Here is a 27,587-nt window from a genome sequence, read left to right on the forward strand (position 1 = left end):
ATGGCAAAATGGATGAACGGTGTGGATAAAGCCAATACATCAAAGTAGCCCCTTACAGGCCTTGTCCGTTCCGAGCTCGGGGGTAGGGGGGACAGTTCCCAATCCGCGTCCGGCTCCACGGAGGTATTTTGTTACAGGCATGCGAATTTCCTATTGAAACTGCCAATAGTATTATGTGGGACCCACTATGATGTGTATGTTTTATCCACACCGTTCATCTATTTTTTCAGACAATTTCAATCGTAATGACCTAAAAATGAGACAAATCCAATCTCAAGCATACCACACTAGAAGAAAAGAGTAGTGATTGAATGCAAATCATTAAAAACTTCCTAAAGCCCACTGTAATGTTTATTCGCCATCCAACCTATTGATTAGTTAAAAAATACTTGGATGAAGTGGAAACAAAAATAGCAGATCCATACAAAACTTTCGTGGCCCCCAAAAAGTATTTAATGGTCTGCATTCATTGACCACTATTTATTTTTGTGTGGTCCACATAAGATTTTTATCTGCCCCATTTTTGGGCTCATGCTCTAAAATAATTTGGAAAAATCGATGGACAGCGTGGATAAAACATATACATCATGGTGGAGCCCACGGAGCATCGTTCAATAGCTACGGCAGCGTCAGAAGGCAATCCACGTCCTTCTTACGGGGGATTACAGACAAGACGCGTCCATCGACAGTTCGGTAAGCGGGTTGGACGGTCTGGATCTCCCTACATCTATCCCTTGTGTAATAAGGTTGAAGAGTCACCACCATTTCTCAAATGATGCAAAACTAACATCGGATCTGCGGGTAGATAAGAAGCGGAAGCCGGAAGGGATAACTCTCCCTTCCTCTCTCTCTCTGTGTGACCCCATCTTCGATTTTCCCGATATATCGGAGCTACACCTCCGTCACGCAGACGTATCGGTTCCGACTCCAAATTTATCGGGTATCGGTCCGATACATTTCTTTCTCAGGTACGAAACGCTATGTTTCTTTCTCCTCCGCAATTAAACCTCAAGAAATAGTTATTTTCTTGGAATTCTAGTTTCTTTTCCCGTTTCATTTCCTCATTAGAATTCAGTTTCAGTTCCTACAAAACGCGTTTTTCTGTAATTCCGTTGTTTTCTTTGGTGAGTTAAGAAAGAAAACGAATAAAAGAGGAAGCAGCTGTTTACATAGATTCAGACATCCCTTTCTCTATTTGATGCTCTGGCAGAGTATGACGCTTGATACACAGGCATACACTTTAGTCTTATGTTAACTCAAATTAAACTTATTAAATTGTGGAGTCTGCTGTCGTTAATTCACATTCTTGAATTGGATTGGTTGAAACAGTACTGAGTTCTGTTTCGGGGACGCTTGTTTGTTAAAATTGGACCGTTGGTTAATTTTCATTTTTATTCTTCCAGTAGATTTCTACTGATCCAACGGTCAGGTAATTGAATAAACGTAATTTCTGGTTCGTGATTGATTTACATTGAGAAGCATAATTTGAACGGCTTAATTTGATTCACTTGTATGCCAGGTATGCAATTTCGAAGAAATTTCTAAGAAGTTCGATTTGCGCCTATCATGACTCAAGATCCAATGTGTGGCCCGCTTACTGGGGCCCACATTCTGATATGGTCCGATGATTTGAACCATCCATGTTTGAGATGATCTTAACCTTTGAGTTTTGGAGCTGAATGTGAGCCACTGAAAATTCACTTTTTCATTGTAAATTCATCTACAATGGTGATAGCAGCAATTATCGGTTTGGGTTGATTTCTTATGGTGGTCCTCATAGCATAGATTCAGCAACATGGACAATTGTAATAATCAAACCAATTACAATGTGGGCCCCAGTGGGTGGTGGGACAATTCGGATCCTAAGTTGTGACAGAGACAAAATGAACTCATTTCTAAGTGCCTGCATATCATCTGTCACACTCTGCCAAAGCATCATAATTTTTCTATTTTTTATGTAGTTTGGGCAATGGTGTATTGCAAAGTTGTACCATTATATCACCAAAAGTGGAAAGAATTTTTTGTTTCCTTTTGCTGGGTTTCTCGGATTTGAAATTTATTTATTTATTTAATTTTTAAATTCTAGCATTTCTATTGTATAGTCTCAGTGAGAAGGATTGAATGGGAAATGGCATTTTTACACTGCGAAATGTTCACAACCATTAGAAATTCCAGCCAGCCTACCTTCTTTCTTTCTTTGCATGCTTGATTCGTTAGGATTCTATTACAGATTTAGATTTTCTACTCTTTCTATATATTCATTGTATTGTAAAAGCTAGAATACATTAAGCAATTATATCTTTCATTCATCTTATGCTATGAAATTTGTAATGGTAAAGAATACAACATACATTCATATACGGTTTGGCTGGAATTTCTAATAACAACAATTTATTTCCTAGCAACATGTCACTTGTGTATAACATCCTATGCAAAAGGCGGGCCACATCATAAAGATCACCTGGGGCAGAAATCAGGATGGTTCATTTATTAGGCAGGCTACACCATTGAAATCAATGGACAGTTGATGGTCGGACTCAACGCATGTGTGTGGCCCACCTAATGAGTGGATTCTTCCAATTTTTGCTCAAGGTAATCTTGATGTTATAGTCCACCCATTCACAGATTGGATGTTACACTAAAGTGACACATCATCATCATCATCATCATCATCTAAGCCTTATCCCAATTAATTGAGGTTAGCTGCTAATCCCGATTACACCCAGTATATATACTACTGCAACCGAAATAGGAAACAAATCGCGCACTTACGCAGAATTGCACGCGCCATCGATGGGACCTTCGATGTCATCGACACCATGGATCTTGCTCCGCCATTCCACTTTGTCAAGGGCCATGACCTCAGATATTGTTTGGATTCGTGTTGGAAGTAGTGGCATAAGTTTGACATTGGCTGCCAACTCGACCCAACCCTCCCGCATATGAGCTTGGGGCTGGCAATGAGAGCACAAAACTCCCACAGGTGCAATGTGACAAACTATTACATAGGCTGATTGCAATCAAGTGCTATCTAATAGTCTATTACATTGGTTGACTAGAATCAACGAGTTGATTGCAATCCATGAGTCTGAAGTGACACATCAGCAAAAAATAAAAATGTTGTATGTCAAAGTTACCATACAATGTTGTCGTATGTGAGCATTTCTCCTTGTATTTTGGTTACATGAATACTTTCTTTCTTTAAACAGTTTAAAATGCTAAACCATAAGAGAACACATTGGAAAAGGTATACATGTATCAAAAAGTGGAGGTTTAAATGTCAGCTTTGGTTGATTTCTAACTGTTTTAATTGATAGGCAAGCTCCTGCTATTTTGGTTTGTCTATTAATTTGACACTTGCTGTCCTTGATTCAGAGATGCTCATATGCAACCGGTTGGAACATAAGTTACCATCCAACCAGTTGATAAGTTCCAACCTGTCGTGGTCACACAGGATCCAGCCCATCCAACGGTTGGCCCCACCATGAGGATCACTTGGTGCAAAAATCAGCCCAATCCACTTATCAGGTGGGTCACACCATAGAAAACAATGGATGGCTGCTGATATGATTCAGGTACATGGCCTTTAAAAAAAGATCCAAGTACATGTGTGGCCTACCCAATTAGTGGGTTAGACTATTTTTGCACTAGGGAATCCTAACAGTGAGCCCTCTTTCTCTCACACACACTCTCTCTCTCTCTCACACACACACACATGTGCGCGTGCGCACGCACACACGTGTGTGTGCACTTGCACAAATGGATTATCATTTTATTTTATTTTGGGACAGGGATCAATGGCGTCACAACTAGTCCGGGACTGGACCGGAATTCAACAGTTCCCAACAGCTACGCAGAACAAATTGCTTGAATTGTTGGGGAAATTAAAGCAAGAGGTTTGATCATTTTGTTTTGATGGATTTCTCCAAACACCCATAACTCAAATTTATTCTTCATTTTGTATCTCTCTCTCTCTCTCTCTCTCTCTCTCTCTCTCTGCTTTTGTCTTTTTTTTTTTGAATATTCACTTGATTTGAAATAAATGAAGTCTCGTTTATAAAAAAAAAAATCTTTTCTGTTTAGAATTTACTGAATTTTGTTGAATGCTTGCGGCCGAATTTCATCCTAAATTTTGAAATTTTATTGGATGCTGCAAAATACCCACTATTTAATTTTGTTACAAATTTTGAAAATTTATTGGATTTTGATGAATACCCATTACAAAATTATGTGCATTAAGAAGTTTTGATGGATTTAGTTGAATACTTACGAACTTGATTTTCTCTTACTTTCTGGGAATTTATTGATTTTATCTAATACATGTAGTCAATTTTGTCTTGAAGTTTGAAATTTTATGAACTCTTTGGTAGAATGTGAACACATTGACGATCCTGGTAATGGGAAAAGGCGGTGTTGGCAAATCATCGACCGTTAATTCCATCTTGGGGGAACGGGTTGCTGCTGTTTGTGCATTCCAGGTTTGTAGTTGTGATTATTTGAATGGTTTCTGCAGAACTGGACATTTCAAGTATGTTTCTTGCAAGTACTATCATGGAATTCCATTTCTTATCATGCGACCACTTGTGCAGTCAGAAGGCTTGAGGCCCATGATGTGCTCGCGCTCACGAGCGGGGTTTACGCTGAACATCATCGACACTCCAGGGCTTGTGGAAGGGGGATATATCAATGAACATGCACTTGAGATCATAAAGCGGTTTGTACTGAGCTACCGGAATGACATTTACTACTATCCAAAAAAGAATAATAATAATAATAAAAAGAAAAAGAAAAAGGGGAAAAAGTCACTAATATTCAAGCATATTCATTGATGGGATAGGCTCCTTTGCTTCTAAGCCATGTTTTACTTGGACACTGGTACATATGCGGGTTTCGGACTTAGGAGGTGTTAGATAGTGGTGGCTTTTAAAAGTTTGATCAACCAACACATTCATACAAGCATTTTAATAGAAAATATTACATTTTTAACTAGCAGTGCACGTGGCAGGTTGAATGATCAATTGGGTCCATCCATCTATTGGGCCCTAATACAGGTTGCTTCTGTTTAAAAAACCAAACGCATCAGACCATCTTATCCATTGCTTTTCACTTGACAACTACTTTTTGTTTTCTACCATTTTTTTTTTTTTGCCACTGATCTATGGATAGGGAAGTCTAATAGTTGCAGTTTTTTTTTATATACATGGAATTCCTGCTAGGGCCTGACATGTGAATATTCTAATCTAACGGTCAACGGGTCAAATATTCTAATCCAATCGTTCATATATATTTTTTTAATCCATTATTTGTAGTGAGTCCCATCATTTGAACCGTTTCGATCGTGAAAGATGGACCTAGATCCAACGTCTAAAATCGTGACCTATCATATAGCAAACGTGGGATTCATATATTCTTACCAACCTCATCTCTCTTATATTCAAACTAGAAAAGAAAGATGAAAAAATTAACCATTCAAAAAAAAAAAAGAGATGAGAAAATTAGAAAAATCGAAGGTGGAAAGGAGAGAACATCAGCAGCCCTATCCAAAAACTTTGTTGTTTGTTTTTTTAAAAATGTATTTATAGGTGGTATATTGTTAATTTGCCACGGTTAAAAAAGCATCCAAAAAACAAAAGAGGCCGTTTGGATCGTAAGTTAATTAAGCTACTTAAGGCCTAAGTAGCTTATCTTGATTTCTATTTATTAAACTGAAGTGATTGAGTAACTTTAAATAAAAAAGTTACCTATAATTGATCATAAACCAAACTTACTTATCTCATATAAGTTACTTATCTACTGTTGGAAGTAGAAAAAGTTACTTATTTGGTGGAATCCAAACCGGCCCTTACTAATAAGAGCTTATTTGCTTATTTCTTAAAAAATGTCTCTTTTTTTCTTTTTTCGAAAATAGATTGTTTGGTAATGGTCCATTTTACATTTATTTATTTTAGACATAAGAGAAACCCTCTTAATTCTTTAGGGATGAAGAGTTTACGCTCTTTTTTAGATAATTTTGGAACAATCTATTCCTAAACTTTTTATGTAATTCCCATCTTGCCCTCTTCTCTTTACAATCTCTCTCTAACAGGAAGGCCCACGTGATGAAAGACCCATATTGAAGGTGGGCCCCCTCATGATAAATGGTCTACATCAAAGTTGGCCCACATAATGGATGGTTAGCATCAAAGGTGGGCCCCACATGATGGATGACCCACATCAAAGTGTGGCCTCGTTTGGTGGAAGATCCACATCAAGTCGGCCCCACCTAATGGATAGTCCACATCAAAGGTGGGCCAGATGATGAACGACCCATATTTAAGGTGGGACCCACATGATGAATGGTCTACATCAAGGTGGGCCCACATAATGCATGGTTCACATCAAAGTGTGGCCTCACATGATGGACGATTCATATCAAGTGGGCCCCACCTAATGGACAGTCCACGTCAATGGTGGGACCCACATGATAGATGTTGGACATTGAAGGTGGGCCCGCATGATGGGCAGTTGACATCAAAGGTGGGCCCACATGATGAACAACATATATTGAAGGTGGAGCCCCACATGATGGGTGGTCCACGTCAAGGCTGGCTTGCATCATGGATGGCATACATCAAATTGTGGCCCCACTTGATGGACGATCCACATCAAGTGGGCCCCACCTGATGGACGTTCCATATCCAAGGTCTCACATGATGGGTGGCCCATATCACCCAACATGATGGATGATCCACATAGAAGGTGCACCCCACACGATGGACGGGACATCAAAAGTGGACCCAACATGATGGATGGCCCAAATCAAAGTGTGGCCTGGCATGATGGACAACCCACATCAAGTGGGCCCCACCTAATGAATGACCCACATCAAGGTGGGCTGCACATAATGTACAATCCACATCAAAGGTCGGATCCTAATGATGAATGGCCCACATCCAAGGCGAGCCCTGCATGATGGATGACCCACTTCAAAGGTGGGTCCCACTCGATGGACACATCAAATATGGGATCCATGTGATGGGCAGTGGACATTGAGGGGCCCCACATGAAGGATAATTAGCATTGATGGTGGGCCCCACATGATGGATGGCATACATCAAGGTGGGCCCCATATAATGGATGATCCACATCAAAGGTCGGCCCCTAATGATGAATGGTCCATATCCAAGGGTGATCCCACATGATGGATGGCCCACCTCGAAGGTTGGGCCCACGCGATAGATGGTCCACATCAAAGGTGGGCTCCACATGATGGACAATCCACATCCAATGTCTGACATGATGGACAACCCACATCCAATGTCAAAGGCATGAAGGGGTGTGCTTGTTTGAAATGGAGACGTTGCAATTTTAAAAAATGACAGCAACTACCGCGAGAAAAAAGTTACTATTTGAATGTTTCACCAAATGTGCTTATTTCAAATTAGAGCTTCTTCTTCTTCTTCTTCTTTTCTCCTTTTGCGGTTATAAAAAAGGGATTTTGCCAAATGAGCATATTATAAACCAAGAGCTAGAACAAGAGGTCTTAATTCTCTAGCTCTTATTAGAGTAGTTCTTATTGGATTAGATAAGAGATGCCAAAACAGGCCCTAAATGGATTTTTTGCATGAGCTTATCCAATATATTGGACATGTTGACACGGAGTTATATTGATATGACAAAATGACAGAAAAAGTGGGGTTGTCCTTCTTACACAGCTTCTAATCTATGATATCAAATTCTTTGAAGTAGGATCCTTGTGGCATCCATGTTTGATACTTCAACATTAGTAGCAAAAGTTATATTTCCTTTGTATGAGAGTTGCATCTGAGTATTGTAGCTTCTAAAATATATGTCTCTGATTTCACTTATTTGAAAGATCTGTCTTCTGGCTTCATCTTTCAGTTCTATCATGTCCTGTTAATTTGTGTTACATTGGTCTGACAGGTTCCTTTTGAACAAGACTATTGATATTCTCCTATATGTGGACCGGCTAGATGTGTATAGGGTGGATAATTTGGATAGGCAGGTCATTAAAGCTATCACTGACACTTTTGGTAAAGCAATATGGCAGAGAGCTGCAGTCATCCTCACACATGCTCAGCTGTCGCCACCAGATGGGTTAGGTTATGATGACTTCTCCATGAAAAGGTCGGAAGCACTTCTAAAAGTTGTTCGATTGGGAGCTCGGATCAAAAAACAAGAATTCCAGGTATGGTTCTTCTTGTCTTGAAGATTTCAGCTCATATCTTCTTTCACAACCCAAGCATCTATTTTGGGGTCCCATTGTTTGTTGTTTGTGAGGCTGTTGTGCATGGAAACTACTGATGTTTTTTCAAAACAAGGCCTAGGCCTTCTTCTAATACTCCTCAATCTGCTCCCAACTAATCCTGGAAAGGATATTTGGTCCCTTAGCCGAAATGATGACTCCTGGCCTAGCCTGTCAAAAAGTCATCTCCTTGGAATCTGATTTGCTATAAAAGGTTTTATTGTTACATTCGTTCATTTGTTTGTTTGTTTTAGGCAAAGTAATGGTTCTATTATTACATTCCCTCGAAATTCACTATAAATTTGCAAGCAAAGCATGAATCCAAAATGAACTCATTCTTTTTTCCGCATCGAAAAAAAAAAACCTGATTCCACCCTGGCATCATCCATCCAATCCCAAGAAGGTCAAAGAAATTCTACCAGATTTCAGTAGAAAACTTGTGGTGCATGAATGGGGTTCGGTCCACTTCTCATCCGGAGCCATAAAATACAAACATTAGTGATTACCATATTTTTGGACCTCAAATGATTAATGGTATGATCTCTAGGGCTGCAACTTGGGTTTGGGTCAACCCGAATCCAATTGACTGAACCTGAGTTCCGGTCAAGTTAGGTTGGGCTGTCAATTTGAAATTGGCTGATTTGGGGTTGAGCAAATTTGGATAGGGTTAGGTTGGCTTGGAAATAGGCACATGTATTTGGGTTGGGTTGGGTCGAGTACATGGGATATTGGGTTGGCTTCCAGTGGGACACCTCATGTTAGAATTCAGGTCGGGTTGTGGGTTGGGTCCTTTCGAGGTCAGGTCAGATCAGGTCAGGCTCAGGTTGACCCTAAACCCGCCCCAACCGCCCGAGTTACACCCCTAAAGAGCTCCATCATTGAATGATTTGGTACGGAGTATAGCATAGGGCTAGGAGATAGATTTGGCTTTTATGGAGACATCTCACCCAAACATCACATGTCCAGCACCAGTGTTGTCCATTGATTTGGTTTTCTCCATTTTCTCTGATTGTTCTTCTCAAATGATAATTCTTCCTGTTTTAGGGTTCCACAATTCCTGTTGTTTTGGTTGAGAATAGTGGGAGATGCAATACAAATGAAGGTCGTGAAAAGGTAGTTCTCCTTGTCTGCTTAATCTCTATCTCTCTATGAAGCATGCCACAAGATTACTTAAAGACTTTTGACTGTCGTTTGAAATTCAGATTCTTCCCAATGGCACTGCATGGATTCCAAACCTCGTGAAAACGATTACAGATGTCGTCTCTAATGGGAGCAAAGCGATCGTGGTCGACAAGAAATTGATTGAAGGGCCGAACCCGAATGACAAAGGGAAGTTCTTGATACCTCTTATTCTGGCCTTTCAGGTAAGCTACTTGGGTCATAGTTAGAATAATAACTCATTTTTATTCCTCAAAATACCACATGTTTTACCAAGTCCCATCTTTGTTTGTTTGTTTGGAAATGAGTTGAAAAAAGTGTCATGTCCAAGGAATTGATTAGCTCTTATTTATGTTTCTGAAAAACATGTTTTTGAAGAACTTACTATTTCTTGAGACCTGTAACCTTTTCTAGAAGCTGGATCTGGTGTATGTTGTGTACCGTTTAGTAAATGGTACCAACCTTATGACTCCTATAATTGGCAAACATGTTGCTGAATCCAGACTGACCAACTGATAGGCCACATTGTGGTGGACCAATGGTTAAAGATTGCGGCAAATTGGCTATTTCTACCGGGCCCGTCTGTAGACCTTTTTTGAGACCATTGCTCTGAACTTTTCTTGACCATCCAAAAATGGGTGATGGATTGGAGAGTTATGAACTATTTGCACAGTTTTGATCATTTGATCATCCAAGGAAGGATTGGAACAGTGGCCAGTGCGGATCCATTCCAAGAGCATGCCAGACTTGTAACCTTGCTGGCATCTAAATGGGCACTCGGACACTGCATCAGTCCAGTACATGGTGTACCTCTTTGCTTCTCAACCATAGCCCCTTTCTTTTCAACGGTCGTTCCTTTCTCATATAAGATGACTTTTTCCCCTAAATCCATTCCCCTTTTCTCAATATTCCTGTGGAAAATGCAAAATCACTTGGAATTTTTGAACCTCAACCAATCATCTATCAGATCTTTTTAGGCAGTTTATAAGACTAAACTTCATTTTTCGCACTGATTGATGGGCCAGTGAAAGATCCCGATTTGGTGTTTACGCAATCAATTAGTGTACTTCTCAAGCTAGATCAATTCTTGAAACACCAACTTATCAATCTTTTTTTATATATATTTAATTTATCTGCCCGTAACCTAATAAATCTCCCTATCCGATCATTTCAAAATAAGCCTGATTTTGCACATAGCCTTTTAATCAATCAGTGTATTTAATTCATCTATCTGATCTCTTGTAGTTTCCAAACCAAACCTGTTTCGTTACACTGATTCGTCAACACTTTTTTTCTTTGGACGGTGATATCTGTCTGATCTTTTAATGTAGTTTCCAAAATAGACCTGTTTTTACTCGTTTATGCAAAAGGTGATTTGCAGACCCCTTTGCTAGAAAACCATACAATTTGCATCTCCTGGAGTCTTAGCACAAGCACTATGCATCAACCTAGTGAACAATCGAAGCCCACTGAAAACCAATAATAATAATAATAAACACTCCAAGGGGGAGAGATTTTTTCCAATGCCCAGGTGATTGCCGAGCCCCCCTCCATCATTAGGGATCCATGACCTTGATTGGCAAAGATTTTCACTCACTTACGATAGCCAAAAGCTGTGCCTGTTTGAGGAACCATAGTCCCCTGGCCCATAACTCCTTTCCGCCTCTTGGAATGACTGCCAGTACTGGTGGGACAAGAGCTCTTGTCAAATGGGGGCGTCAATGGGGGTGCCCGATATTTTGATGTAGTTTTCTAACTAAACCCTTTCTTTTGCCAAATTGAAAACCTATCAGTTAGGTTGTGCTTGGATACCATCCATTTCTTGGTCTTCATTAAATCTGCAGGAGATTGGCATTTGTTGGTGTTGGGAGAAAAGGTCCATTCTCGACCGTGCACACACAACAACATTAAAATCAAAAGAAAACAGAGAAAAGATGCAAACCACACAGATTTACATGGTTCGCTTTCGGTATGTCTGTGGATTCACACCAACCCACTATGCTCAGAGGCACACACACACCCAAAAAAAAAAAAAAAAAAGAAAAGAAAAGAAAAGAAAAGAAAACGAAGAAGCAGCACTCTCAATACAATGACATCTTCCTCTTTCTCACTACAAAATATATATTACCCCCAAACGAACTAAGATTTACATAAAACACCGTGTGAAATTACGAAATTGCGCCGGGTTGGGATGACAGCACTCAGGCTCTATAGATCCTAACAGTTGGAAAAGGGAGAAAAGAAGACGAAGAGGTTACTGTGGCGGGGATTGACTCTCTCACACACATATGATCATTCGTGCTGTGTTTGAAATTCCAAACCATTCATGAAACTCGGCATCATGGAAAACCTATTCTATTGAAATTTCAAGGCCGTTAGGACACCTGAGTGGTTCACAATCTTAGGGCCTGTCTGGTAGATAATCATAATTATATAGTGGTGATCATATCTTTATCTTTTTCTTTTTTAAGTATTAAAAATGATCTTCATGTGCAGCAATCATATTCTCTAGTACTAATAGGAAGTCATTTCTAGGCATCCTCTAAACAGGCCCTTAAGCTTAAATCCAGCCATTAGTATGCTCCCAATTACCTTTTTCAATTTTTGAAAGGTCGTATGCTCCCGATTGTCAAGAGCTGTCCAGAGAAAAAAAATGTGTTAAAAAGATTATTTAAAAAAAAAAAAAAACCCTCAGTGGCATCCAAACACCCACTTTTCTTATTATTTTTTCTTTCTTCCCTATCCCCGATCTTAATGGCCACACATTGATTTTACAATCCTTGAGGCTACTCACTTAGATTTGTAACTCCATGTTCTCTATTTACAGAACAAGATTAAATCTCTTTCCTTTCATTTTGGGCATCTTTGCAGTATTTCTTCGTTGTGAAAAGGATCCAAAGAGCAATAAAGGACGACATTGCGAATGAGAGTAGGCCTCTTTGGGAGCTTCGTGATATGGGCTTGGCCAAACGCAGGTTCTGATGCCTGGTGAGATTGATTGTTCGTGTACCCGGCTTTGCATCTTGTCTTTCCATTGGGTTTTGGTTTTCAAATGTAGGAACAGTTATGAGCAGCATAAATACTTCTGAGGCTGATGATTTTTAGTTGTTGTTGTTGTGACTGTTGAGAATGAGTTTTGTATCTTCTACACCTGTGCTTTTAAACCAGGATTGGACTGGTGGTCAGACCAGATTATTGTTCAAAAACCCGATGCTCAACTCAACTCGACTTGACGTTCAATCGTGTCAAGTTGATTCAAAGACCCGACTTGACTCGATATTTAATAATTATAAACTAAAAATATCAGGATAGTAAAAATATGCAGGTAGAGTTTGGATGGGCAAAGTAATTACTATTTGATTCAAATAGTAGTTAGCAACTTTGCAATTGAAAGTTCACTACCAACTGCACTTTGTCTGTTTGACCAGTGTATCACCACATTGCAATTTGGTTTTGGTGCGTTTGGCAGGTCCAACACAACCTGCAATTTGGTTTGTCATTTTCTTAGAGTCAAGTAGAACTAGATGCACATGATATATGGGATAATAAGCTTCATTCTACCATACTATCAATGGCCAATAAAATGGATTTAAGAATCACTTTGATGGGGTGATTCTAACCATTAGACCTATGGCCACAAAAATGGATGGTCCAGATTAACTATGTTAAGAAAGTTTGATAATTGCTTTATACCATTTATCATTTTTGTTCCACCTTTGATTGGCTATAACCCTCAAGAATCACTTTGATAAGGTGATTCTAACCATTCGATGATCAGTGGATGAGAAGATGGACAGTCCAAATTTATTATATGGAAAATGTCGGATCACTGATCTGGACTGTCTATCATGTAGGCCCCACACTTGATTGACAATTAACTGAAGAACCACTTTAACCAGTAATGCTAACCATTTGATCAATGGCCAAGAAAATAGATGGTACAGATTGATTAAATTAAAAATCCTAATCATTGATATGGACTGTCTATAATATAGGTCCACCTTTGATTCACCATAGGCCTCAAGAACCACTTTGATTGAATGATTCTAACCATTTAATCAATTGCCAGCAAAAAAAAAGGTGTTCCATATTGATCATACTTAAAAGGGTCTATATACTGATCTTGACGGTTTATTATGTAAACCAGACCTTTGATTAAGTATATTTAAAGATTCACTATGATAAACTAATTCTGACCATCCAATCAATGAGCAGGAAAATGGATGGTCTAGATTGATTACACTAAAAAAAGGTTTGATAATTGGTCTAAATTGTCTATCATGTACATATGGCATTTGATTGACCATAATCTTTAGACCCATCATGATTAGTGGTCAAGAAAATGGATGGTCCAGATTGGTTATGCTAAAAGAGATTTAATCATGATATGGACCTCACATATCGCATGGGCCCCACCTATATTAAGCATGGCTCTCTAGAATCACTGGTTCCAAAATGGATGGTACATATTAATGTATTCAAAACAAGCTTTGATTGTTTGATCCATAAAATGATTCTAGCCTTCTGACCACTTGAGTAGGAAAATGGACGGCCCACAATAGCTGTTGTGTAAAAGGTCTTGTCATTGATTTCTACCATTTGATCAATGACCAGGAATATCAATGATTGAGATTGATCCTATGGAAAAAGTTTTAATTGACGATGGAGCTAAATTTTGGACATTTTGCTGTAGGCATGCTATACAAAATCATGTCAATCGAACAATCTTACCGTTTTAATTTGGATATTGAATTTGGACGGCTAGTTTCTTTCCAGATCATTCTCTTGGTGGGCCCTGTGGATTATTCGACCGGTTAAACCCTACCCAACCTGCCGGAGTTGCATCCCTAATTTAGATGGTTTAGTTTAAATTAGATGTACGCCACATGTATTTTCTGGATGCCTGCGTATCAACGATCACACATTGCCAGAGTATCAAAGCTTTTCTCATATCCTATATTCATTCAGACGCTTCCTTGCTGCGTACAAGAGAGCTGTCACAAGTAAACAACACTGCAAACAGGAATACATGGGGAGGCGTATTTCTGTTGCCTTTCTTCTCTATCATTCAACCATCTTTATACATGCAAGTTTGGCGTATGTGAGAAAGCAGATGCCAATGTGTTCAACCCTTCTTGAACCCCCACAATCGTGGGCCCCGGCAAACTCATGCTCTGATCAACAGTTCGTATACATTGCTATTGTTGTCGCCATTGACACGCTTCAGCATCTCGAAGCTTCTTCGACTGCCCAAGAAATCTATCCGTTTGAAAGGCACAAATCCACATTCCACCGATTCTTTACTGGCATAGATCAACAGGAGGCAGTCGGCATGCCTGGAGTCGGTGTCGATGGCTGCGTCTATTTCATCCGCTGACATATTGTCCTGCACAAGAGTAGAAGAGTAGGAATTGCAGAAATTTGGAGCTGTATTGTCAGATATAATCAAACATACACCTTACAGAAACACTCTAAAATCAGGCGTCTCAGCTGATTTGACTCATCCGAGTTGATGAACTCAGCTAGTTTCTATAGAACAGGAGTGAGCTTTATCAAATGAATTTGGCTCAGCTGAATTCCACGTCAATGAGAGGGTTCTTTCAACACTGATTCAACTACAATTGTGTGCATGAGTGCACACCTACAGATACAAACACATGCACTGAGAGTTTTGCTAAGCCCACATGACCACAACTGCCTCCCCATACACTGGCGCACAAGCCAACCTGGCATGGCACGTGCATAGGGCCATGCATCAGTGAATCCCACTATGCAAATGGCCTAGCTAGGGATATGATACTGCAGAGCTAAAAGAACCATAATATGGTTGAGCCATATTTTCCATGTTGCATGTGGCGGGGTTATCTTTCAATCAGGATTGTCCATCTAGTGGGACCCAATACGGATGGAGGTTTAACTTGAGAAGAAAGAATTTTGTGCATACCTCCACGTATCGCAGTCTTTTGAATTCATTGGTAAAATTCAGACTGTCAAAGCAAACCATCTCCCCCACTTGAGAAGAAAGAAATTTGTGCATACCTCCACATCCCGCACTGCCTTTTGAATTTGTTGGTAAAATTCGGACTGTTGAAGGAAACCATCTCCATCTGACGACTAAAATTTCACCCACAAAAACAATGCTAGATGTGGAGACAGTGAAGCAGTTCTCTAAGTCGAGAAACACAGAGATCAGATGATCCTAGCCATCTAACCAGTGCCATTCAAATTGACAGTGGTAAAGAAAAATGGTAATCGTCAACACAATGCTGGAAACTAGAGGTAGGTGACAGCTATGATCTTCTGGTCAGTATGGTTTTTGAAAGATTGTCCATCTATAACAAGTTGGGCAGTTCAAATTGATGGCTAGCCTGGCCACATCTAAGATAGATGGATCTACCATCTATTCTTCCAGCTCTACCTCCTACCTGGCTAAAAAAGTCAGGCCTGCCAACTCAAGAGGGTGGGGTTCACTGTGGGTCAAAAGAATCAGGCAAGCTGGATAGTTACAGAAACTGATAACGACACATCGACTGTACATGCCGAGCCTGCCTTGTGAGTGGAGCAGCCTGACAATATGGGCCAGGGCATCTACATGGTGGAACCCACATGACCAACAGCTCAGGTATCCAACACACATGCCAGGTGGGAACATGGGGCCACATCTTGAGGTGTGAACATGCTAGCTTAGCAAAACTCAAAGTAATGACTTGTAGAAGAGAAGTCCTCAGTGCCTACCTGGTAAAATGCATAGATGTGATCCAATACTTGTAAACACGTAAAACCACTGTCACCGAAGAACGTTCTCGAAGATGGTCCCATTTCACCAAACCGATCGATTGGAAACAATATTGTAAGAAAGTGGTTCTTAAAGATCACCTCCCCTCTCTCGCTGCAATCAGCAATCCATGTCAGCTGCGAGTCCAAAACGCCAAACACCAAAGCATACGAATGGAGTTGCACTGAGATGGAAGAGCAGAAAATCCAAATACCTTTCTCTAAGAGGACGTGAGAAATTGGCAAACAGCGCTTCTGAATCCCTTCCATCCGCTCTAGCGTCGAAGAACTCGGAGGTATGTTGTTCCACAACATCATCAATCAGAGAGGAGTCTGTGTATATACAAGCAGTCGAGGTCGGCTCGGATATCGACCAGCAGATAGACTCCAAAAGGCTGCTTGGAGTGATTGGACGGATGGGTGTTTGACATGACTACCATCCAAAAGGCAGAAATACAATCAAGAGTACATAAACTTTCCTTTCTTAACAAGAGAATTTGAAGCATCAGAGAAATTCTAAAGGAGATTGGACATGCACGAAGACAGGCTCAAAAAGATAGCAGAAAAGAGAGGAAATGAGAAAATGACCGGTGCATAGTTATAAAGATATCCTATCAAGTTATATCTTCTATGGACGGAAGATACATGTGGTATCCTCTGGATCCTTGGTACAAATGGGGCCCATAATTGGGTCATCTAGACCATTAGTATGACAAACCCAGACGGACGGACCATGCTCCAGTCTCCTTGGTTGCATAATACTGAGATCTCAACTATAGTTTAAAAACTCAGAAACTCGACTCGTTGTCCAGCCAGGTTGGGTTAACTCAAAGACTTAAGGAGTCTTTAGTTGACTCAATTCAATATTTATACAAGAAATTTTAGGTATTTAAAATAGATGCAAAATAAAATAAAATAAAATAGCAAAAACATTAACAACAAAGGCATGGTGCACTGGTAGAGCCTCTTGGTCCCCTAGACCATAGGTCATGGATTCGAAACCCCATTCTTTCACTCTTTACTTTTGGTAATTAATCACTAGTTTGACTTTGACCAGGTGAGTGACTCCGGCCTTGTCATTGCAAGTTGCATCGGGTCAACCAAGTCAATCATAGGAGAGACTTTCACAATGACTAGGCTCGAAATCTCACCGATTTGAGTCAAGTCAGAGAGTTTTAGAACTATGATCCTAACCCTCCGATTAGTGGCTTGCAAATAGAAATACTGCAACTGTCCACAATCAACTGAAAATATACCAAAGACTGGCTACAAGTTTCAAAATGGGTGATATTTGGAGAACGCTCCATGTGTGGTGTAACCCAATTGGATCGGTGGTCCAGATCACTGGATCATGAGTGCCATGAGTACACACTGAAATCCCAAGGACACTATGCATATCCTCGGGTTGAATTGCAATTTCCAAAACTGAAAAAACTACATATATAAGGTGGTGGGGTTGGTAAATATCATAGCAATAAATGCAGCACCCATTCATTTAATCTAACTAAAAGCAAAACTAAATCCTGATAAAATATGGATGTTCATAGAAATAAGTGTCTGAAGAAAGGCTCAATGGATGTGGGAAACTGTTATGTAGATGAATCAACAAGAACGGAAGATGACAACAAGCTCTCAAAGCAGAAGACAGATCAATACAACAATATCACTTACTTGCATACGACGGCCACGGCGGGTTCGAACTCCCATCTTTGCCAAATCTACAATCTGTTGCTTCTTTTCAAGGCTTTGTTTAGTTCTTCTGTGTGGTAGGGGCTCCATTGAATTCAGAGCATCTTGTGCCCCACCTTGCCTATTCATGTCCTGAAAGGAGTCAAGAGTATAAAGCAATGAGATCGAGATCACCATTAGTTTCTTGGGAGAATACAAATGTGGATTATCTAAGGAGCTTGGATTAAAACCATGCAGAGCAGTAGTGCGAAGGTGCACAGCACACGCGACCACTGAAAATGTGTAAGATCCAAGCTGTTTAACATGTGAACCCCACTCTTAATATGTGCTGGCCCAAAAGTCAAGCAAGGCCAGACATCATGTCACCATTGATCTCACGTGTATCATGTTGAAGTTTGTGCATGCACAATTAGAGTACACCATTCTTTGAATAGTCTATCGAAGTACCGAAACACAATGCGGTTACTTGCACATCCTCAAAAGAGAGAGTAAAGCAGTTTCTTAAAAAACAAAAAGAGGGGAAAAGAAGAAGAAGAGAAAATTAAGAAAATCATGAAGAACTACAGAGAGGGCTGCCACCTAGGCAACCCTTTGCCCTCAGAGTTGACAAAGCGTGATCAGTAGTAGTAACGAAATGTTAAAATACAGTGGGCCCCGTTTCCAAAGATTCAAGACCCAAGAGACACTATACGTATCTTCGGGTCGAGCATCATACAATCCTCAAGCCATCCGAGTCCGAATGCGACAAACAAGCACAATCATTACAAACTAACACAGAATATTACAGTATGGGCAAGCACAAGTGACAAACTGTAAAAACTAAAAAGTGGAGGGTCAAAGGTACCTGGTCTGAAACACAATTTTGAGCATTTTCAAGCATCACGCCGACCTGCCTAGCTAGGTCAACAGACATGTGAACAAGCCTTTGCATGTGTTTTTCCTTTACTGTTTTCAGGATCCATAGTGGCTGAAATAATTTAATAAAATAAAGAAATTTCATGAGAGTCCAAAGCTATAATAGTAAAAAATAAAAAAATATCCATGGATGTTTTATACTAGAAAATAAGAAGTATGTTGATGCGGTAGCACTTACAGTAACAAGATTGTTAGTGTGGCCAATATATCTCCGGATAGAAGGACCTTCACAAACTACATGACTTGCCCTACAACCAATGAACCAGTGATCCAAAATCGCTGCACCTTCTCCAGCTGCTGCATCAGTAACCTATGCAGAATATACCAACATGTGCATGTCTTAGCAGTGAACTTGTAATAGTAGTGTCAGTAAAACCAGAATGGTAGGCACATATGGTCAGAATATGTAACAGCTTGGAAGATCATAACCCTTCGAGCAGTGGACTATAAAAAGATGGTTCAAGAAAACATAGCTAGGGCTGTCAATGGGCTGGGCTTGGGCCTGGCAAAATCAAATTTTTGAATAGAGCTGGCCCGAAAAATCTGGGCTGAAGCCAACCTCAGGTCCGGCCTGTTGACAGCCCTAAACATAGCAGTGGTCTGGAAGAAAGGGCCAAAGTTTTGATAGCTAAAAACTTCCAATTCAGAAAAAATTTTGGGTCATTCCCTAACCACGGCACAGCCCATCGATCAATGGTCTAGATCACCAAACCATGGACCCCACTTGTACAGGATAGTTGCATCAGGGCCATTATTCACATTCCTATGCATTATTGCTTTTTTTAAAAATCTAAAAAGGGGGGAAAATGGCACATTGCTTATTTTGCTAATGACCTTCGTAGCTCAGGCAGTACTCTTTGGCTTGTTGTAATTTAGGAACCCTTATTCTACTGCTGATCTGTATTTAGTTAAAACGATATTTACAAAGGGGTTGATGCTAAACAAGTTATCTAATAGAGAGGCAGACACCACACTGTTACTTAAATACCAAAGGTACTCAAAAGATAACCTGTCAGTGTAAATAGGACATGGGGCCATATCTGCTTAGGGATGTCAATAGGCTGGACTGGCACAATAGCTCCCAGACGAGACCACCATGGGCCAGGTTGGCCTGTCAAGCTCATAGGCCCATATCTGCTTATGGATGTCAACAGGCTGGACTGGCCCAACAGCTCCCAGAAGAGCCCACTATGGGCCAGGTTGGCCTGTCAAGCTCCTGGGCCCAGCCACTACCTGCAGTTTTGGGCCCACAAGCCTTTCTAAGGCCTGATTTTCATGCCTGACAAAAAATGTGCCCGGCCTGAGCCTATATTTGACAACATTTTCTATTGAGGCCTGTCTTAGTCAAAAAGCTGGGCCTACTTATGGCTCTCACCTAAATTTCAGGCACAAAAAAAAATGGTCAGGCTCAGGATGATATCAGCTCAGCCCATTGACAGACCTTTATCCACTTGTCTGATAGGGTGACTGCAACATACAAGCACAACTCCAGATTCAATTAAAAAGCCATAGGACAAATACAAAAAGAAATGCAAGCAACTAAAATAGGATACAACCATCAAGGAAATACTGCAAAATTCACTTACATCTCAGAGAATACAGATTCTTGCTCAATAAATTCCACATCATACCTTCTTCTGCATCTCAGTCGAAACATTTGAATCGATGTATATGCAGTAACTGGCAAGAACAGGCCCCTTATTCCCGCTAGATTCTTTTCCAGAATGCTGTAGATGTGGTTGCCAAGTCATGGTGGGTGCTTTGTTATCTTCACGAAACATAGAGGGAAGACAGGAATTTTCATTGGCCGCAAACCCAACGAGCTGATTCCATTCCCCAACTGGCAAACCATTTTCCCCAACACTTTTCGCATTGTAAAGTGATTCACTTAACCTAACTGCAACAAACATCAGACAGTGAATTTAAACTATTATAATAGAGAACTTTGCTAAGCCAGCTCACCTGGTCTATATGGAAGCATGCGTGCCTGTCTGGCACATGTGTGGCATACATAAGGTGGGTCCCACCATGTAGATGACCAGGCCCAAAAATCAGGTGAGCCACACGTGTGTAAAAGCAATGGGTAGCTTAAATTTTATTACCAGTGGTCTGTATTCAATGTACACATGTGGCCCACCTGAAGAGTGGTCAACCTAAATCTAGGCCAGGTCATCCATAGGGTGAAGCCCACTTTGTGCACAGTATGGATCTTCCACAAGCGCTAGGAGAGCATGTGGGAGTGCATGTAAAATAGCAGGTGCATCTGAACCTAGCAAAACTCCATGAAAACTGACAGCAAATCAAGCTCTCAAGGTTTCATTATGCTTGCTACTGTCAAACAAGATTAACCAACAGCTCTAGCTTACTATTAACCTCAGAACTCATCTATGATTTAATTTTGCTAACTTCAGATACTGAATATGTAAATAACAGATATATGATCATCATCAATTTACAGTTAACTGAGATTTAGGGCATCAGTTCCAACTCGGACCAAATTTGAAGCAGTTATGTCAATGTGGAACATCACAAATACTTTTATGCAATTCGATTGACATAAAGCTAGTTGAATTAAATAGCATACTATCAGTACTTACCATTCCTCCTTACACTATCTACAAACCAGCCCAAGGTCACAACATAGAGGCCATTCTTCGATCCATGCTTCAGAGCATGTTCTAACTTACGTCCGCCAAAGCTGTAAACAGGGTTAAGGACTCACGCAGAGTACAATAGTTAGATCAAATACAGAAAGGGGCAACATCTACATAGCTAGAAATAAAAGAATCCCTTCTCTGATATTTGCTTTGATGATAGGATATCTGGACCACTAGATGAGTACATTGTGGATGCAAAACAGGACTGTATTGACCACCTAATCTTTCTGTAGCAGCCATTACTTGCTTTCTTGCCTCTGTCACATCAATACCAGAGACATGAATCGATAGAAATAACATTTCAACAAAAAAGAAGGGAAAATATCATGTGCTTACAGGGTGCAGCAACAGTTAGTGAGCATGTAACTCTCACCATTCATAAATGGCAAGCAGAATACTATCACACATTTCAAAACAGGCTTTTCCAATTCTCCATTTTGAAATGCATGCTTGATTCCTGCTAACTGTTGAGAGTTAGCAGGAATCAGTGACAAAGTATGCTAAAAATTAGCTGTGACTGGGTTTATAGACAAGACCGGCCAAGATGTTGCCTTTGTTAGCCAAAAACTAAAAATGGATCTGAGGGTAAAACAGCCAACAACAATGTGAAATTTGCTTACTCATGATTATAAGGCATAACAAAAAGTGAAAGCATAATCAATATGTTCAACAGAGGCGATTATCCTACAATCAGGTCCAACAGCTAATCATTATAATATGTTCTCCAGTTCATAATTCTCATTTCCCTATGCATAAACACCAAAATTCCTCTATAAATTTTTCCTTCTTTCTTTTGAAAGTCAAAATATAACAAGTTTGGTGCTTCATTTCAGATTACTCCAAAGTTTAAGGGCATGTGTGAATGTTCAAGTGAAATTGGATTTGACTTGGAAATTGATAACATAACCAAATCAACAAAAATCTATACGATAAATTATCAACAATCAACCATTGATCCTACTGATATTTTATAATATTTAGTTTGGACTCAGTAATTGCAGCATGGCCAACCTAAGTTGACATAGCCACTTCTGCGTAGATTGATGAGTGGATTCAGATTTAGAATTATTGTGGTTGGCGATTGTTTGACAGCTCATGTATTAATTCATAACTGTATTAAGCAATTTGTGGAGTACAAGTTCAATTCTACTTGGCATCTATTTGCAGATCTATCAGTTAACTCAATCCAGAAACTACCCAGTGGTGGTGCTCAATGGAAATTTTTTTTCCCCCAAAGCTTTAACTGCTTCACAAACCCAAATTCCAGATTTCAGGAAGAGCTTTAAAAAAACTGTGCAGAGCTCACACTTTCTAACGAAACCAATAAGGAAAAACAAAAGACAAACCAAACATACCTCTTGGTCTTATGTACACCAAAATATAAAACGAGGAATAAAAGAAAACCAACAAATCAAGCTACCCATAACCATATCTAATATTCACATAGTAACCACATTTCCATCATCTAATTTGATAAATTTCTCAATGAACCTGATCTGAGAAAAGACAAGGTTGGCATTGTAAAAGGAAAACAATCACACAAAACCAACACTAGTGAAACTACCATGGTTTATCATGGATAAAACACTTGAAACCAAACATCCTCTCAAAACCCATTATCCAAACACCTCTCAAATTACTCTCAACAATAAATCAAATCAAATCAAATGGACTAAAACCCATTATCCATAGCATGGTCCACAGCTTCAAAAAAAAAAAAAAACAACAACAACAGTTCAGCAGAAGAGTTAGCCACATTATGGTAGGGTACATTCAGCCGTATGGAAATTGCAAGCATACATCATGTACTCATGGTATGCATGTGCATCAGTCCATGCTGTCCAAACTATGGCTGCCGCTGAGGACAAGGATCTGACAATCATAGCTGTCCAAACTTGGACATCAAATCAACCATTGAAAAGAAACTTACCCAATGGTTAAGTTCAATGGGCAAAAATCAAACAGTTAGGGTCTATTAATCAGTGTGATTTTTGGCCAACAATCTACAACCAGACCCACAATTTGGACTGTTTGGATTGAAATGTACGCGGTATTAATTCCTCATTCAAGCATAACACATACACATACAGTGGATTGTATGAACCAAAATTAACCAATCAATGAAATTAAAAATAAAAATAATAATAATAATAATAAAATCCTAATCTATAATTAATGCATGTTAGATAATTCTGTAATCATATATCTCCAATACACATGCTCTACATGTGGATCAATCCATACTTTCCAACCTACAGTGAGCGTAAGTCGCAAACAAAAATAAATAAATTACAATGATCAAATGATCTTAGCTGTCCAAACAGTTAGGGTTGTCCGATCAGTGTAATTTTTGGGAACAAGCCATATACAGCCCAGGATTTGGACAGTTTGGATTAACACAAACCAATCAATATCAATAATTCATGTATACTTTTAGCAAATCCTGAACCACACATCTGAGATAAACTGGTAACATGTCCACCGATCCATGAAACTGCGGCTCCTGCTAAGGATGTGAGCATGACCAAAAAATTACAATGATCCATCGATTAGCTGTCCGAACAGGGGCCATCAAAGTGACTTTTGAAAAGAAAGTTACTTGATGGTCCAAGTTCAATGGGAGAAATCATACAGTTAGGATCGTATGATTAGCATGATTTTTTGGCAACAAGCCATATACAGTGGGACCCACAATTTGGACGAGTTGGATTAACATTTATATGGTAATAGTTCCAATCAGGGTGACTTTTGGGCAACAAGCCATGTACAGAGGGACCCACAATCTGGATGGTTTGGATTGAAACAAACAAATCTATATTGACAATTCATGTATACTGTTAGACAATCCAGTAAGTATACATCCAAGATATAATGGTATACATGTACATAGATCCATGCTGTCCAAACTGCGGCTCCTGCTAAGGATGTGAGCATGACCAAAAAATCACAATGACCAGACGATCTTAGCTCCGAACAGGGGCCATCAAATTGACAGTTGAAAAGAAAGTTAATCAATGACCTAAGTTCAACAGGCGAAATCAGACAGGATCGTATGATTAGCATGATTTTTTTGGCAACAAGCCACATACAGTGGGACCACAATTTGGACGATTTAGATTAACATTTATATGGTAATAGGTCTGATCAGGGTGACTTTTGGGCAAGAAGCCATCTACTGAGGGACCCACAATTTGGACAGTTTGGATTGAAACAAACAAATCATTATTGATAATTCATGCATACTTTTAGAACAATCCTGTAAGCATCCATCTGAGATACACTTGTATGCATGTCCATCCATCCATGCTGTCCAAACTGCGGCGCCTGCTAAGGATGTGAGCATGACCAAAAAATCACAATGATCGGAGCGTGACAAAAAAAAAATAAAAAATCACAATGACCGATGATCTCAACTGTTTGAACAAGGGCCATCAAATTGACAGTTGAAAAGAAAGTTACTCAATGATCCAATCCAATGGACGAAATCAAACAGTTAGGATCATCTAACCAGCATGATTTTTGGCCAACAAGCCATATATAGTGGAACCCGCAATTTTGACGATTTGGATTGACATTCCAACAGTGCAAAAATTCCTGGTAAAAATTTAAAAAAAAAAACAAAAAAAAAAAAAAAAAAAACAAACAAACAAACAAACAATGAAAGACAAACAAATAGTAATCTGCAATTCTTACATACCTTTAGACAATCCTGTAACGCATATGACCAGACCGGAGAACGGCCCACTGCCTCGGACGGTATGATCTGACACAGCCGAAGAAGCTGGTGACATTGGCTCGAAGGAATGTGAGCTTCCCAAAGAAGGAAAAGAAGAAGAAATCCCAACTAAAAACCTTGAGCAGCCTTTACTATCAATCACCTCCACTTTACCCCCAGCCATGCTTCTCTTCTTCTCAAAATTTCGTTCTAAAATATCAATCTTTGCAACGAAATTCCCAAAACGTATTCATCAAAACCAATCAAAGAAAGTGCGAAATCTTCAAAAAGGAGAACCAAAATCCGATGCTGCTGATAAATTACTCTTAAAAAAACACATTTTTGACGAATTATTTGAGGAAATTGTCATTAAGAATCTAAACTTCAAGCAAAGAGAAGGAAAAGAAAATCCAGGAAATTTGCAGATATTTCGGCAGGCGAACACCGTGGAGACGCGGAAATTCTTCAAGAAAAATCAGAAAATCGTTGAAAATTTAGGAAGACGAGATCGAATTTCCAGATTCTCACCTCAGAAGAAGAAGGAAAAAACTAGAATTTCTTCAAGAAAGCATTTTCAAACCCTAATTTCTGTAAGAGACTCGCAGATTCTGTAAAACGAGAGAAAATCGGGAAAACCAGAGCGAATCGTTCTTCAATCGAACTGAGAGAGAGAGAGAGAGAGAGAGAGAGAGAGATTTCAGAAGGAGGGAGATTTCAGAAATTTCATATAAAAATGAAAATGGAAGGGTTCAGATTCGAATTTTCAGAAATTTGAGTTTTTGCAGGGGCTTGCAAGAAGCCATCAGAAAAGGTAGTTTTTCGAAAGAGAAAAGCTTTGATACTCTGGCGGAGTGTGATGGATGATACACGATCACTTAGAAATCAGTTTCAATTTGCACACGCAGCATATGATTAAGTCAGATCAAACTGTACAAATTACGATTCCCAGTGTCGGTGTCTCATTAATCTCGATTATCTGAACATCAGATTGGTGGACATTTATTGGACGGTTCGTATTTCAGGAAACAAGTGTCCACGAATCGGGTGGTTAGAATTGCTCAATCAACATTATTCTGGAATTCATTAATAAGAAACGGTGTATTCTACAAGTTAGTCGGTTTAGTTTGAGTTAATGTATGCTGACGTGTACAATATTTAAGTGATTCCTTATCAAGAGTCGTGTTCCGCAGAGTATGAAATAATTCATGGCCACGTGGAGCATCAGAAAAAGAAGAGTTTTTGAGGATGGGAATCCCATTTGCGCTTTTGCAGAGGGGACAAGTGTGGAGGAGTATACTACTTTTGTGCTCCTGATTCCAGCAGAAACAGTCTTTAAATAGACGATTTGTTTCCTTTTATTACATCCATGCCATTAGTGACTATTTCGCTTTTACATTTGCCGCGAGGGAAAGGAGTCAATGGCACCAGGTGTACGTCACGTGCAAGGCAGGTGACCCACGCAAGGAGAGAGGTGGGAGGAATGTGGGGAGGACTAGGTGCGGCCCTGAGAGTGGGGCCCACCTTGATGTATGCATTCTATATCCACGCCGTCCATCCACTTTTTCATCTCTTTTAAGTGCTTGAATTTAAAAAATAAGTATATCAAAATCTCAGGTGGACCACACCACATGAAACAGTGATTGACCGTTAAAAACTTCTTGTGGGCCATATGATCAATCTAATTTATTTTTTTTCCTTCATTCAGGTCTGTGTGACCTATCAACAGGTTGGATGGAAAATAAACATTACGGTGGGTATTAAAATGGTCCCTAGGAAGTTTTTAATGGTGGCCGTTCCATCAACAATGTTTCCTATGGTGTGGCCCACATAGGATTTGGGTCTACTTTATTTTTGGTCTCATGCCCTAAAATGATCTTTCAGAACAGATGGATGCATCGGATATACAATACATACATCATAATGGCCCCAAAGTCAGGGCCACACCATATTGGGTGAGGCCCGGCCGAACCCAATCCAGTCCAAAGGCATGCGGTACTTGCTGTGGCAGAACACAGACACAAAGAAAGAGCTGAGAAAGATTTTCAAGCTTGGACGACCCGTTTGTCACTTTCTTCAGTTTGGTAGCCTAAGCGAGTTTAAGATTTACTTTGCTTTGAGTAAAGCTGCCAATAGCCAGGCCGGGCCGGGCCGGGTTGGACAAATTTGCAAATTTTAATACGCCTGGCCTATCAGGCCAACCCGAACAATTCAAAATTCTAATTTAGAAAGAGTTTTATCATGAGCCGATAAATGTATAAAATAAAATATATAATATATGCATCACAGGCCTTTGTCACACTGTCTCTACAGTAATTTACTCTCATGCTTTATACACGAGGAGGAGACCCTACATAAAAGGCACAATTGCAGTCTAATTGCGAGCCTAAAATATCTTATACCTAATTGGCTAAAATAGCTATATTTTTTTAAGGAT

At 39.7% G+C, this 27,587-nt stretch overlaps 2 protein-coding genes across 2 annotated transcripts; one reads left to right on the plus strand and one right to left on the minus strand.

Annotated features, from left to right (window-relative positions):
- The first annotated feature begins 810 nt into the window (after positions 1–810).
- LOC131227027 (translocase of chloroplast 34, chloroplastic-like) lies at positions 811–12,663 on the plus strand. Its single transcript, XM_058222713.1, has 8 exons — positions 811–968; positions 3,792–3,896; positions 4,371–4,478; positions 4,590–4,714; positions 7,924–8,188; positions 9,290–9,358; positions 9,448–9,609; positions 12,275–12,663. Exons 2-8 carry the CDS (start codon positions 3,798–3,800, stop codon positions 12,383–12,385), a joined length of 939 nt encoding a protein of 312 aa, XP_058078696.1. The 5' UTR covers positions 811–968; positions 3,792–3,797; the 3' UTR covers positions 12,386–12,663.
- A 1,788-nt stretch (positions 12,664–14,451) lies between these two features.
- On the minus strand, positions 14,452–25,934 carry LOC131227136 (uncharacterized). The gene is made up of 10 exons (XM_058222855.1): positions 25,136–25,934; positions 21,603–21,695; positions 21,379–21,480; positions 20,413–20,678; positions 18,960–19,091; positions 18,711–18,833; positions 17,849–17,998; positions 16,393–16,610; positions 16,139–16,292; positions 14,452–14,789 (listed from the first exon to the last, which is right to left on the minus strand). Exons 1-10 carry the CDS (start codon positions 25,335–25,337, stop codon positions 14,571–14,573), a joined length of 1,659 nt encoding a protein of 552 aa, XP_058078838.1. The 5' UTR covers positions 25,338–25,934; the 3' UTR covers positions 14,452–14,570.
- Positions 25,935–27,587: the final 1,653 nt, after the last annotated feature.

This window comes from Magnolia sinica, chromosome 15 (assembly GCF_029962835.1).
Source record: "Magnolia sinica isolate HGM2019 chromosome 15, MsV1, whole genome shotgun sequence".
NCBI classification, from domain to species: domain Eukaryota; kingdom Viridiplantae; phylum Streptophyta; class Magnoliopsida; order Magnoliales; family Magnoliaceae; genus Magnolia; species Magnolia sinica.